General features: G+C 42.1%; 1 protein-coding gene across 1 annotated transcript in view; it reads left to right on the forward strand.

Annotated features, from left to right (window-relative positions):
• Nucleotides 1-7,956, forward strand: part of LOC142748139 (putative gonadotropin-releasing hormone II receptor) — a 35,129-nt gene extending 27,173 nt beyond the window's left edge. Inside the window, exon 4 of the mRNA XM_075855269.1 lies at nt 7,469-7,956. Coding sequence (XP_075711384.1) covers nt 7,469-7,944 — 476 coding nt within the window. The 3' untranslated portion in view covers nt 7,945-7,956. The remainder of the gene's footprint in view (nt 1-7,468) is intronic.
• The last annotated feature ends 6,651 nt before the right edge of the window (nt 7,957-14,607 follow it).

A 14,607-nucleotide genomic window follows, 5' to 3' on the forward strand; every position in this document is an offset into this window, starting at 1 on the left:
AGGCGTCGCAGTCCTCCAGATGCCCATCGGACATAGAGGATCAAGATGTGGTCAGATCACAGCAGCTGATCGACGGAGAGACAGTGCAGCCGGAGGAGGATCTGCAGGAGGAACAAGGAGAGGGATGGCCGCCATCTTCGGAGCCAGCCTCTGCCTCACACGTGGCTAGTGAGGAGTTGGAGACACCATACACTGCGGAGTCACCCTCCCCCACAAGAAGGAACATGCAGGTTAGTGGCTCAACATTAAGGGCTGGGAAGCACCTACTACCCCCTCAGCCACCCTTACCCTGCAGACTGGACACTGCTATGTCAAAACGACTTAGGGACATAAAAACAGCAGGGAAAAATCCTGAGATGGAAACGCTCCCTATAGCAGGCCATATACAGCCATATGCTCAAGCAGAGGATGCACAGCCGTGGCTTTCTTCCTCTGACTCTGAGAGCCCCGCTCCTAAACGTCAGGAATGGAAGTCTTTTTTGCAGCAGCTCCCCACCCGAGAGGATTTTAAGTCGCTTATAGCGGAGGTGAAAGATACCTGCAATACGGCTATTGCGACAGTCAGGCAAGACATACAAAAAATGTCCCACAGAGTAGAGTCACTGGAAGATGACCATGATTGCACTCGCCAACATGTATCACGACTACAAACCACAGTAGTGGCACAACATGCTGCTCTTTCTGATTATCAAAAGCATTTGGAGGACCTAGATAATAGAGGCAGAAGACATAATATCAGAGTTCGGGGTGTCCCTGAAGCTACCCAGGACGAAAACTTAAAGGAGCTACTGGCGACCATTTTTAATGAAATCCTAGATGCTCCACCTGATCATCCTATCAAGTTAGATAGAGCCCATAGAGCTCTCAGACCTAAAGGAGCTTCGCCGTTACCTCGCGATATTATTTGCTGTGTGACGGATTACGAGCTGAAAGAAGCCATTATGAATAAAGCCAGAGCTCATAGAGTCATTCAACACAAAGGAACCACTGTCCAACTGCTACCGGACTTATCCTGGATTACACTTCATAGGCGTAGACAATTACGCCCTTTACTTGCTTCTCTGAGAGAAAATAATATCCTCTACAGATGGGGATTCCCGTTTAGCCTTACAGCCAGACGAGATGGTCGGTTCTGAGAACATCGTCGGATATTCGAGTTTTTTGTGACACTATGGACATTCCAGTCCCGAAACTGCCTGAGTGGGAACTCACCCCGCCTCCACCCCCTCCGTCACCTGTCTGGCAAAAGGTCTCTTCACAAAGGAAGACCGGGAATCAGCGAGGGTCCATGTCTGAACATGGACCTAAGCCATCATTTCAGCGTTAATGTATTGAATAAGGGAGGCTCATAATCTTTCTTACATGTTTATATGCTTAGACCGCATTAATAGTTCATTGTATGAAAAAAAAAAAAAAAAAAGGGGATTTTTATGCCCTGGTTTATTTTTTATAGGCTGCAGAGGAGTTTTGTTTGTACAGAATGTAAAGAATTGGCCTGTCTCAGTTACTGGGACTGTTGGCTATGTTCCTGACGGAATTGGCTCTCGGTGATTCTTCTCCCTTTATGGAGACAGTATACCCTCCTAGTGCAGTCGAGGCATCTAGGGGTTGACGCGATATCTAAATGTGTAAATTGTTCTAATATACTTGTCTCCACATGGAATCTAGATTCCATTCATTGTCGTTCGACCGACTTTATGCTTCAAATATGTTTTTTGATTTATTTTCTGTCTGTAGTTGTCTGTCTATGTCTTCCCCCTCCCTCCCCCTCTTTCCCTCCCCTTACTTCCGTGAATAGGAAACCTGGTTTGTGGACTGAGAACATATCACCGAAATGGCGACGTCCTTCCTGGACAACACAAGCTATGCCCAACTTGATAGACCATCTGGGTACGTTGTACATACTTGCTTTCAGGCCTAAAGAATTGTCATGGCGCGCATAGTATCTTTGAATGTTAAGGGATTAAATTCCAATGTTAAGAGGCGTCTAGCACTTAGAGAGTTGAGACACCTGAGAGCAGATATCGCCTTTCTACAAGAAACGCACCATGACAGTTCGGGGTCTTTCAAATTTGCACTACCCCATTTTCCTAAAGCATATGTAGCTATACACTCTAAGAAAAGCGCAGGGGTGGCTATTCTAATTTCAAGGGATTGTCCACTACAAGTAACAAGATCAATAGTAGACCCACAGGGGAGATATGTCATCCTCGCAGGGACCCTGAAAGGTGTCCCGATTACTTTATGCAACTTATATGCACCAAATATATTACAAATTGCTTTTTTGGAAAAAGTCTTCTCCAAAATTTCCCGCCTGCCGCCAACTACTTTGTTCATAGGGGGGGATTTTAACCTCCCTTTTTCAGAAAACATGGACAGACACTCGCTTAGTGCTCCCTCTCCGCCCACGGAATTGCGACAACGTGCTTCGGCATTTCGACGCTTGATTCGCAAGCACAATCTTTATGACCTATGGCGTATCTCAAATCCGTCGGCTAAACAATATACCTTTTACTCACACCCACATAAAACACATACTCGGATAGATCTATTCCTTGGCAACGTACCAGGACTTCGTTCAACCTCATCGGCTGAAATAGGGGCTATTACATGGTCAGACCATGCTCCAATTATGTTGGATCTACTTTCTGACTTACGAACGACCCGGATATGTCACTGGAGGTTGAATGAACGACTGATTAAATCTCCGGAGCATAGGGACACACTTAAAACACACATTGAATCCTACTTTGCCCTTAATAAAGACTCAGTTCCTTCGTTGGCCACAATTTGGGAGGCGCACAAAGCGGTATTATCTCTCTCGCCTCACATATTAAGAGGGACAAAGCTCACCAGAGATTAGAGCTGTCGGCGGCCCTTACTAAACTAGAACGTAAAATGAATCCCTACCCCTCGACGTCTACTCTTCGACAAATCATTGCCACGCGGGGAAAATTAAAGGATCTTTCTATTGCTAATGTAGAGAAGATGCTTCTATATACCAAACAAAGATATGAGAGAGGAAATAAAGCACATTCTTTACTTGCTGCCCAGCTAAGAGACAAAAAGGCTCTGTCGACCCCATCTGCTCTCCGGGATGCAGGAGGTCAATTGATCTATGATCCCAATTTGCAGGCGGACATGTTTTACCAATATTACTCAAAATTATACTCTCTCACATCCCAACTCCCTACAGATTTTTCCATTCGGGAACAACAAATGTTGGAATAGTTAAAGTCCTGCCCCCTTCCCACTATCGTGCCGGATGATGGCCTTATGCTCAATGCCCCATCACGGAAGAGGAATTACAGAACACCATACAAGACTTGCCTAATGGAAAATCTCCAGGGCCCGATGGATTTCCATATTTATATTATAAGGTCTTTAAAGATGTATTAACACCACATTTAGTAACCCTTTTTAATTCCTTTCTGTCGGGAGCTGGCATTCCCCCTTCCATGCTTCATTCTTTCATCACGGTTATTCCCAAACCAGGGAAGGACCAGTCTGATTGTTCTAATTATCGGCCAATTTCTCTGTTGAATGCAGATCTCAAAATATTCACTAAAATACTGGCCGATAGACTTGGCTCATTGCTCCCGGGCTTGATTCACAAAGATCAGGTGGGCTTTGTCATGCATAGGCAGGCAGGAGACAATACTAGACGGACTATTGATCTGATCGAAGTTCTGCTCCTCAGTTTAGACGCTGAAAAAGCCTTTGACCGATTGGACTGGTCCTTCCTCTTTGCCACACTAAAAACAATAGGTATCTCAGGGTCCTTCCTCACCGCTTTACATTCATTGTATACCTTACCAAATGCTGTAGTTAAATTACCACATGCGATTTCTAAATGATTTGATATTTTTAACGGGACTCGTTAGGGCTGCCCCCTCTCCCCCCTGCTTTACGTTCTATGCATAGAACCTCTAGCGGCCCGTATCAGGAGTAATCCAGATATCCAAGGCTTTTTAGTGCGAGATAGGGAATTTAAGATCTCTCTATTTGCAGATGATGTTCTTTTGACTTTACGCAACCCGCAAGTTACCCTACCAAACTTACATACAGTACTGAAAGAATATAGTCTGTACTCGGGATATAAGCTTAATAACTCTAAGACGGAAGCCCTGCCACTTAATATTTCCCCGCAGCTCATTTCGACACTACAAACAACATTTAAATATACATGGAAAGAGGAAGGGATCAAATATCTAGGTGTCCAGATCACCCGCACATATACCTCCCTCTATAAAAATAACTTCTCCCCATTTTTTCAAGAAATAAATACGCTACTGTCTAAATGGTCTTCCCTCCCGCTGTCCTTCTTTGGTAGAATATCTGCAGTGAAAATAACTATTCTACCAAAGTATTTATACCTTTTGGAAACTCTCCCGGTGCCTATACCACGTAGCGAAATTCGTAGGTTCCAAACAGCCTTATTGAAATACATCTGGGCAGGGAAGCGTCATAGAATACCAAAAGCAGTCCTACTTTCTACTATGACAGTAGGAGGTCTGGCTGTCCCTGATGTGTATCGGTACTATTTAGCAGTACATCTTCGTAGAATTCCTGGCTGGACTTCAAGGTGGGCATATACTAAATGGGCAGAGATTGAGAAGTTGTGGGTAGCTCCTATTCACCCGAATTCGCTACTGTGGTCTGGAAAGGTGGAGACTTGGCCAAAATCCCTATTAGGTCCCATGTTGTTTACCAAAAACATATGGAAGCTAGCTAACACCTTATACCCCCTGTCTTCTCCCAAATCTCCCATGACTTCTTTTCTATTTAACCCGGCTCTACCGGATGGGCTCACTGCGAGGATGACTAAACCATGGGCAGAAGCTGGATTGTTCTACTTTGCAGACATATTAGACCCCTGTTTGAGAACGGTTTTGCCATTCTCGACACTGCAGTCTAAATATAAGTTACAGCCCAATGCACATTTTAGTTACCTACAGATCACCCACTTTGCCAATTCTCTCCCTGGGGATAGCAGCTTTACTAAACCTACGCACGTCGAAGTTCTCTGTAGGAATACTACCTCCACTAGGGGATTAATTTCGGATATATACAGTATCCTTTCATCTCCAGGGGGAAATGAGATCCCAAAACATAACTATATGACCAAATGGGAGACTTACATGGAGAGGGAGATACCCCTGTCGCTGTGGCAAATTATATGGTCGCAAGCCGCGAAATCTTCTCTTTGCGCTGCATATAGAGAGAACCAATATAAAATTCTGATGTATTGGTATCATACCCCGGACTTTCTCCATCATATATATCCCCTTGTTTCGGATAGATGTTGGAGGTGCTGCAGCGAGAGGGGGACACTTCCTCACATTTTTCGGGATTGTCGGTTGATTCGCCCCTTCTGGAGAGAGGTTGCGGGTTTACTCCGGACACTGCTGGGGGTCAGGGTTCCATTGTCTGTGCTAACTTTTCTGCTTAATGTACCGCCGAAAGGGCTCAGTAAGGTTTCCTCTAGATTATTATTACATGTGCTCACAGCAGCTAAGTGTCTCATTTCGGCGCGATGGAAGAGAACTGATCCCCCTGTAGTTGCTGACTTATATTTAAGAATAAGGGAGGTCAGAAGAATGGAGTCTTTGACAGCCTCTATGAATAATAGCTTAACACGATTCAAAGAAGTCTGGTCACCATGGGATGTATTTGATTCATCTAGACCGCCCTGAGCGCATAATACTAGTTCATAACTGCGCTAGTGCACCCAGATCAAACCAGGATACTTTTCTGTTTTTTTTTTCCCTTCCTTCCCCCCCCCCCCCCTCCATTGTCTTGTCATATGTATTGTAGATGTTGGTTAATTTTTCTTGTCATTCCTACGAAAGCAGAGTTAAGATGACGGATAGAAAAAGAAGGGGATTTCACCATACCAAAGTATTAGTTATTAACAGGACTGATTGTTCTTAAGATCACTGTAAAATGTATGATATTCCTGTGATTCCTGATGTTCAACATGTTGTAACTTCACACTACCCCTGTCATGACTTATACTCTGTATTGTATTGCATTGATACCATGTATGTTCTTGTTCATATGGAAAAAAAAAATATATAGAATTAAAAAAAAATATATATATAAATAATAAAAAATGCCGATATTTCAAAATCGGTCTCAAAATTCCAGAAGGCATTTTGAGGCAAAAAAATGCTGTGTGAACTAAACCTTACTTTTTGTAGTAGTACAGGAGATAATGACATGACATGTATAAACTTTCTTAATGATAAGTTATCAATTTCCATATATATATATTTGAGATTTTTTTATTCATCTATTTTTAAACTGGGGGATAATAGAGATCCCCGTCTTCTACTTAGCAAAGAAATCAATAAGAATGGACTTCTTAGTTGCAGAGAGGTTATATGCCTTAGAGTCTAATATTATTTTTGTTTTAAGGTTTTTATTGTCATAGTGGTAATTTGTACACATTTTGAGAACAGCATTGCAGGTGAAATGTATAGGATTGTTGATAGCCTGCTTCCTTCAATTTTAAACCTTAGCTCCTCTCTTACAAATTACATTTAGATACTTCTATATGTACCTTATACATCCAGTCCGTTTCTGTGAGCAGCATGTTATAGAGCAGAAGGAGCTGAGCAGATTGATATATAGTTGTGTGTGAAAAGGTTCAGGATAACCTGCAATTTATTAATTTAAATCCCCCCTCACTGTGGCCTAAAAAGTCCAGTGGGCGATGTCAACGATTGATTGAAAGCCTTCCCTGTATCAGTGTGAATACTGTAGCTACCAATAATTGAGTAGGACCGCCCACTGGACTCTTGAGCCCAGAGATGGGAATCTTTTTCCACACAACTATAGATCAATCTGCTCAGCTCCTCTTGCTCTATAACATGCTGCCTGAAGATTGGACTGCATGTCCAACGTGACAGGTTCCCTTTAAAGCATACCTCTAGTAAAATATAAAAACTTCCCAGTGTGCCTCCTGTCTTAAGAAGCAGGATGTATCTGTCATAGTGAAGATCATAATGGAGGGACTGCTTGGTCTCCTAGCCTGGATCTTACTTCCCAAATTTTCCAACCTCTGCCAGTCACATTGTAAATTCTGATTACTTTACACCAAAGGCATATAAAAGTACATCTGCCGCAAGCAAGGGGCTCCAATGAGATGTGAGTTTGCAGCAACATGAGAGCGCACAGCAATCCAGTAGATCAGTGGCGCTTTAAATAAAGGCATCTACAAGTTGCCCATAAGAAAGTAAAACTTTTCCAATTAGTGGTGCCTAATATTTTGGCACAACAATAGGCCTTAAAGGTCTAGCAGAAGACAACCCCATTAATGGAGGACACGCACATGTTCTGTATAGATTGAGGGTAGAATTTTTTCCTTTGGTGTACTCAAGGTACACACTGCCCCTAATTACATTTATAATGTTTCCCTTCTATGCCAGATCTGTAAGAACAAAATGTGTTTCTTTTACTCTAGTGTCTTCTAAAGAGGTTTACCTTCGACGCTCCAAGAATAACATCCCCAAAGCACGGATGAGAACTCTGAAGATGAGCATTGTAATTGTAAGTTCATTCATCATCTGCTGGACCCCTTACTATTTCTTAGGCTTGTGGTACTGGTTCTATCCTGAGACCATGGAAGACCAGGTTTCTCAGTCCCTTACACACATTCTCTTCATCTTTGGCCTCGCTAATGCCTGCCTAGATCCCATCACTTATGGACTTTTTACAATACACTTTCGGAAAGGCCTTCAACGTTATTGTGGAAGAAGAAGAACATCAGAAACTGACAACAGCTCCTCTGTGACAGGGTCATTCCACTGTTCAATGTCATCATTTCGTGCTAAAAAGATGATAGTTTTGAACCAGGAGATACAAGCGTTTCATTCTCACAACGGCTCCTTAAACAGCTCGCACTTGAGAACAAATGGACTTGGCAGCAGCTGCCTCTGAGATCACTAAAGATGCAACGCAATGCCGACTTACCATTCATCCAGGACAGTTGGACGTCAAATAAACATTAAATAAAACATGCCCTACAGCATGCTCTTATTAAAACATTTTGTACAGAGATGGTATTCTCTCCATAGATGCTGCCTAATAAGACAAACCATAAAAACACATTTAGTACAAAAAACTAAATGGTCTATGTGAGGTTTATTTTAAAGGGAACCCGTCATGGACATTATGCTGCCCTCGTACACACTGATTTCAGCGGTCTGTCTTTTATGTGCTAATGTGAAGCTGTTTCTGAGGAACTTGCATAAAGAGCTCGGGCAGTGTCGGCAGAGAGTCGCCGCAAATATGGTATAACAGGATCCACAGCACACATGAAAAGGGTTCATAGACGAGTCCAAGTTATAATTCTTGAAAATGTATTCCGACACACGAGTGAATAACAAATTTATTTAACAACGTTTTGATCCTAACCGTATCTTTGTCAAGGAGATCTTCAAATAATATACATGAAATGAGTGTTTGATATTTACATGGTAGAAAACCACAAACCAGAACAGATAGGGTGTGGACAAACTAAAGCGAGTACAGCAAAAAATAAGAAGGTACCTGTGACAATAGGTCTGCAAGCTGATCAGCAGCATTCAACATAACTTAAAGAGGCTCTGTCACCAGATTATCAAATCCCTATTTCCTATTACATGTGATCGGCGCTGCAATGTAGATAACTGTAATGTTTTGTTTTTTTGAAAAACGTTCATTTTTGGCCAAGTTATGAGCTATTTTATATGTATGCAAATGAGCTTTGAAATGGACAACTGGGCGTGTTTTTTTTCGTATGTCCAACTGGGCGTGTATTGTGTTTTTAACTGGGCGTGTTTACTTGTTTTACTAACTGGGCGTGTTTACTTGTTTTATTAACTGGGCGTTGTGAATAGAAGTGTATGATGCTGACGAATCAGTGACCAGTCAGCATCATGCACTCCTCTCCATTCATTTACACAGCAGCATCACGTTCTTACTAGAACGATGTGCAGCCACATACACAAGTGTCCTGATAATGAATACACATGACCTCCAGCCTGGACGTCATGTGTATTCAGAATCCTGACACTTCTGAATCTTTTCTGTGAGATTCCAGCAAGCCACGCGTAATCTCGCGAGATTACGAGGTAAACGAGATTTCGTTTCCCTTGCTGGAAATCTCACAGAAAAGATTCAGAAGTGTCAAGATTCTGAATACACATGACGTCCAGGCTAGAGGTCATGGGTATTCATTATCAGGACACTTGTGTATGTGGCTGCACATCTTTCTAGTAAGAACTGCTGCTGTGTAAATGAATGGAGAGGAGTGCATGATGCTGACTGAAGCAATTACTAAGGGGTGGACCTCAGTAGTTGGTGGGCGCAAAGGATTCAAAATGTATAGAGTGCCTACCGGCAAACAGAGCCCTTGTTTCCCAACCACCAAAATTAAAATATAAGGTTTAATTGGTATAGTGACTAGCCCCTATACCCCTGAAGACGCTACGTCGGTAGTGAAACATGTCGGGGGGGCTCTTTTGAATTTTTAACTCTTGTCCTGCTGGTCTCTTAGTAATTTAACCTACAACGTGGTGCTGCGGTCTGCAGCCGTTAGAACCTTGCTTCTTTGAATAACCACACATTGCACTATGCTGATCTCTATCAGCAATGGACCAGAAATTTTAACTTCTATGTAGTCTGTTGATGGTCGTCTATACCAATTAAGCCTTATATTTTAATTTTGGTGGTTGGGAAACAAGGGCTCTGTTTGCCGGTAGCCACTCTATACATGATGCTGACTGGTCACTGATTCGTCAGCATCATACACTTCTATTCACAACGCCCAGTTAGTAAAACAAGTAAACACGCCCAGTTAAAAACACAATACACGCCCAGTTGGACATACGAAAAAAAACACGCCCAGTTGTCCATTTCAAAGCTCATTTGCATATATATAAAATAGCTCATAACTTGGCCAAAAATGAACGTTTTAAAAAAACCAAAACGTTACTGTTATCTACATTGCAGCGCCGATCACATGCAATAGGAGATAGGGATTTGAGAATCTGGTGACAGAGCCTCTTTAAATTCTTCTATAAACCTTTTTTGTGTGCTGTGGATAGCATATATCTAGGGTCACTATCCTCCCCACATCTGCCCCAATCTTGTCAATAAAGGGCAGCATAATGTGCATAATGGTTCCATTTAAGATTTAGAGGTTTATACTGTATGCAGCTCACCCAAAAACTTTAACTAGTAAGATCTAACTGTTTAAATCTAAATTCTAATGTAAATGGGATTTTAACTTGAACTACATGTATGCGTTTTGTAGATACATGTATCCAGTTGTGTTACATAGTTACATAGTTGATAAGGTTGAAACAAGACACAGGTCCATCAAGTCCAACATATAATCCTACCGTGTTAATTCAGAGACAGGCAAAACCCCCATGAGGTTGATGCCAATTGCTACATTAGTGGAAAAATTCCTCCCTGACATTTAGAATAAATCCCTGGATCAATGTCCCATCTCCAGAATCTAGTGCTTATAAACTGTAATATGATTTTTTTTCAAGAAAGGCATCAAGGCCCTTCTTGAGCTAGTTCAACATCCTGTGGCAGAGAGTTCCATAGTCTCACTGCTCTTACAGTAAAGAATCCCCATCTGTGATTGTGGTGAAACCTTTTTTCCTTTAGGATGCTCCCTTGTCCTTGGTACAGGCCTAGGTGTAAAGAGATCATTAGAAAGATCTCTGTACTGTCCAATTATATATTTGTACATTGTAATTAGATCGGCCCTAAGATGTATTTTTTTCTAAATTGAATAGCCCCAAGTTTGAGAACCTTTCTTGGTACTGCAATCCACCCATTCCCTTAATTACCTTGGTCGACCTTTCTTTGCACCCGTTCTAGTTCAGCCATGTCCTTCTTATACACAGGTGCCCGAAATGGTACACCATCTTCCATATGTGATCTGACTCGTGATTTATATAGAGGCAAAACTATGTTCTTGTTATGTGCATCTATGTCTCTTTTTATGCATCCCATGATTTTATTTGCCTTGGCAGAAGCTGCCTGGCACTGGTTGTTAAAAGTAAATGTACTGTCCTCTAATATCCCCAAATCTTTTTCAGTAGCAGTTTTACCCACTGTTTTACCATTTAATGCATAATTGTAAAATCTATTTCCTCGGCCCAAGTGCGTAACATTACATGAATCCACATTAAACTTAATTTGCCATTTCTCTGAACGTTTCACTGAAACCACAGTAAGAAGTGTGCTACCGTACATTTGACATGAAGCACTGTCTGAATAAGGTCCAGACACTGCAATCTCCTACAGCGGTGCTCCCAGGTTGGAGCAGAGCAGCAATGTGGGGGATGCCGTATGGAGCTAATGCCCGACCACTCCGGACGGAGGGATACTGCAGCGGAGCCCAAGCAAGCCAGAGCTGAGTCAGCGATGCAAGACAAGTGTCCGAAGTGTTTGGCTGCAGTCCGGAAGAAGAAGAACCCCGCAGCGGCGCCCTGCCTAGGTCAGCAGAGCGGCAGTGTGGTGGGTGCCGTCCGGAACTGCAAGTCGGCAGGGACGAGAGATTCTCGCTGGATTGGGCCCGGCCGGTTGGACCACGGACGGATAGTCGGCTGCAACGGCGTCCCAGCAGGAATACTGGGACGGGGATGCAGGAGAGGCCGTTCAGTGTGTGACGCCAGAAGTTGATCTCAGGGTCCCACAGACGGAGAAAGCAGGTGAGCGCCGAATCACGCTCGACCGCCCGGATAGAGCCAAGCGAGGTTGCGCTGAAGTCTCGCGTGACCTCGCTGGCACACGTACAGGACAGCTGATAGCCTGTATGCTTGTGGCAATGAAGTTATCTACGTACAAACTATTAATGTACTATGTAGCTAGAGGCCATTTTATTGCACTTTGGATGATTTGAAATTAGTGAGCACCCGTCGCACGTTTCACCAGCATTCTGGCTTCTTCTAGGGGTGGGGGACCACCATTACACTGTCCTATAAATAGGGTCAATATTGATTGACAGTCTGAGCGGCCAATCAGAAAATCTGAAGCACAAATTGATGTATAATTCATGTCAAGGTAGTGAGTAACTATAATAGAATAATTCTCTTTTTTCATTCAGAGTACCATGGTTAGGTCAAGGATCAAGTAACAACATTTTATGCATATAGTAAGCACTTATCAAAACCCATCATAAGAGTGCATTTTTAATCAGAAGGGTTTTGTTCTTGAAATCAAAGGCAAACATAATTAGTCCCTATTGATAGAAGAAATAAGTCACTAGAATAATTATCACCAGATTGTAGAGTACTTATTGAGTATAGAGAGGGGAAAGAATTGTACTAAATGCGTAAAGACATAACAATTCCCTGTGTTCATACTCAAAGAATACAGCCAAAACCAAAATTCTCATTGAGTCCAAATGGATTGACTGTGTTCAGATTAAAGATCCACTCACTCTCTTTTTTGAGGAGTGCCAGATCCAAATCCCCCCTCCTAAAACCCAGGCGTATTTGGCACAGGGCCCAGCCTTTCAGGGTAGTCCAATTTAAATCACGTTTGACTTTAAAATGTCTGGCTATTGGAGTGGGGCAAAATGGTTTATTTTTTGACGGACAGTCACTTTGGTTTTTGTCGTAATATATGTTCTCTTATACAGACACATAGTTGCCCCACCGTTTTGCCAATATACTTTAAGCCAGTTTAAGGATTCTATCATGACTTGGTCTGTTCCACAGGACTGGTGCATAGCAAATGTGGTGCCAATATGCAAAAAGGGGTCAAAAAGTGAGCCCGGAAACATTAGGCCTGTAACAAATTTTTGGGTTATTTCTACTTTCTTTGGCAAGGAGTTTTACTGTTTCAATCTGTGCTGCCTTTATTTGTCTTTTACACTACTAATTTCTTTCTTTATAATTATTTAATGCCACGTCACTACCATCCTGCTTTAGTAGTTTAAACACTTTCTTTTTATCATTTATTGCCCCCTTACTATTTTATTAAACCACATCTTATCCTTTTCTAGCTTGTTTATTCCCATAAGGTATATATTTTTCACAGGACCTATTAAGAGGCTTTTAAAATCTTTTTATCTGACTATACCAGGTACTTAACAACGAATTAACCTTTGATCTGACATCCCATATCTGTTCTGATAGCTGACAGTGTGATTCAACTAAAGTCGATGATAGGTTGAAGGACCGACCACGTGAAAATTGCGGTTGTTACTCCGATCGCTTGTCCCCATACATTATTATCATGTCGGCAGCGCGTCTCTCTGTTTACACAGTAGATGTGCTGCCGACAACAATAATATTTTACTTTTTTAACCCCTTCCCTCTTTAGCCACTTTTGACCTTCCTGACAGAGCCTCATTTTTCAAATCTGACGTGTCACTTTATGTGGTAATAACTCCGGAATGCTTTCACCTATCCAAGCGATTCTGAGATTGTTTTCTCGTGACACATTGGACTTTAAGTTACTGGCAAAATTTGCTCGATATGTTCAGTATTTAATTGTGAAAAACACCAAAATTTAGCGAAAAATGGCAAAAATTAGCATTTTTCTCAATTTAAATGTATCTGCTTGTAAGACAGGCAGTTATACCACACAAAATTGTTGCTAATTAACATCCCCCATATGTCTACTTTAGATTGCCATTGTTTTTTGAACATCCTTTTATTTTTCTAGGAGGTTACAAGGCTTAGAACTTTAGCAGCAATTTCTCACATTTTCAAGAAAATTTCAAAAGGCCATTTTTACAGGGGCCAGTTCAGTTGTGAAGTGGCTTTGAGGGCCTTATATATTAGAAACCCCCAAAAAGTCACCCCATTTTAAAAACTTCACCCCTCAAAAGTATTCAAAACAGCATTTAGAAAATGTCTTAACCAGGGGCGTAGCTAAAGGCTCATGGGCCCCGATGCAAAAGTTTTTATTGGGCCCCCCCCCCCCGCAAACTTCTCATGGCCGACGGTTCGCAGCCTTCAGCTGCATCGCTGGGTCTCCTAAGTGACCCAACAATGCAGCACTAGCAGCCAGGGGCGTCACTAAGGGCTTAAAATGTCAGGGGAAATAGCCCCAATATATGTGTCCGCCCAAAAAAAAATGTGTGTGTGTATATAGGAGACAGCATAGCATATCTATAGCACTACAACCCTATAAACTATGGATAGGATTAGATACATTGGCTCAGCAGACAGTATCACACATGATAGGATTAGATACAGTGGCTGAGCAGACAGTATCACACATGATAGGATTAGATACAGTGGCTGAGCAGACAGTATCACACATGATAGGATTAGATACAGTGGCTCAGCAGACAGTATCACACATTATAGGATTAGATACAGTGGCTCAGCAGACAGTATCACGCATGATAGGATTAGATACATTGGCTCAGCAGACAGTATTACACATGATAGGATTAGATACAGTAGCTCAGCAGACAGTATCACACATGATAGGATTAGATACAGTAGCTCAGCAGACAGTATCACACATGATAGGATTAGATACAGTAGCTCAGAAGACAGTATCACACATGATAGGATTAGATACAGTAGCTCAGCAGACAGTATCACACATGATAGTGTCGTGGAAATCCATCGCTCA

Source organism: Rhinoderma darwinii, chromosome 3 (genome assembly GCF_050947455.1).
Source record: "Rhinoderma darwinii isolate aRhiDar2 chromosome 3, aRhiDar2.hap1, whole genome shotgun sequence".
Taxonomy (NCBI): Eukaryota; Metazoa; Chordata; class Amphibia; order Anura; family Rhinodermatidae; genus Rhinoderma; species Rhinoderma darwinii.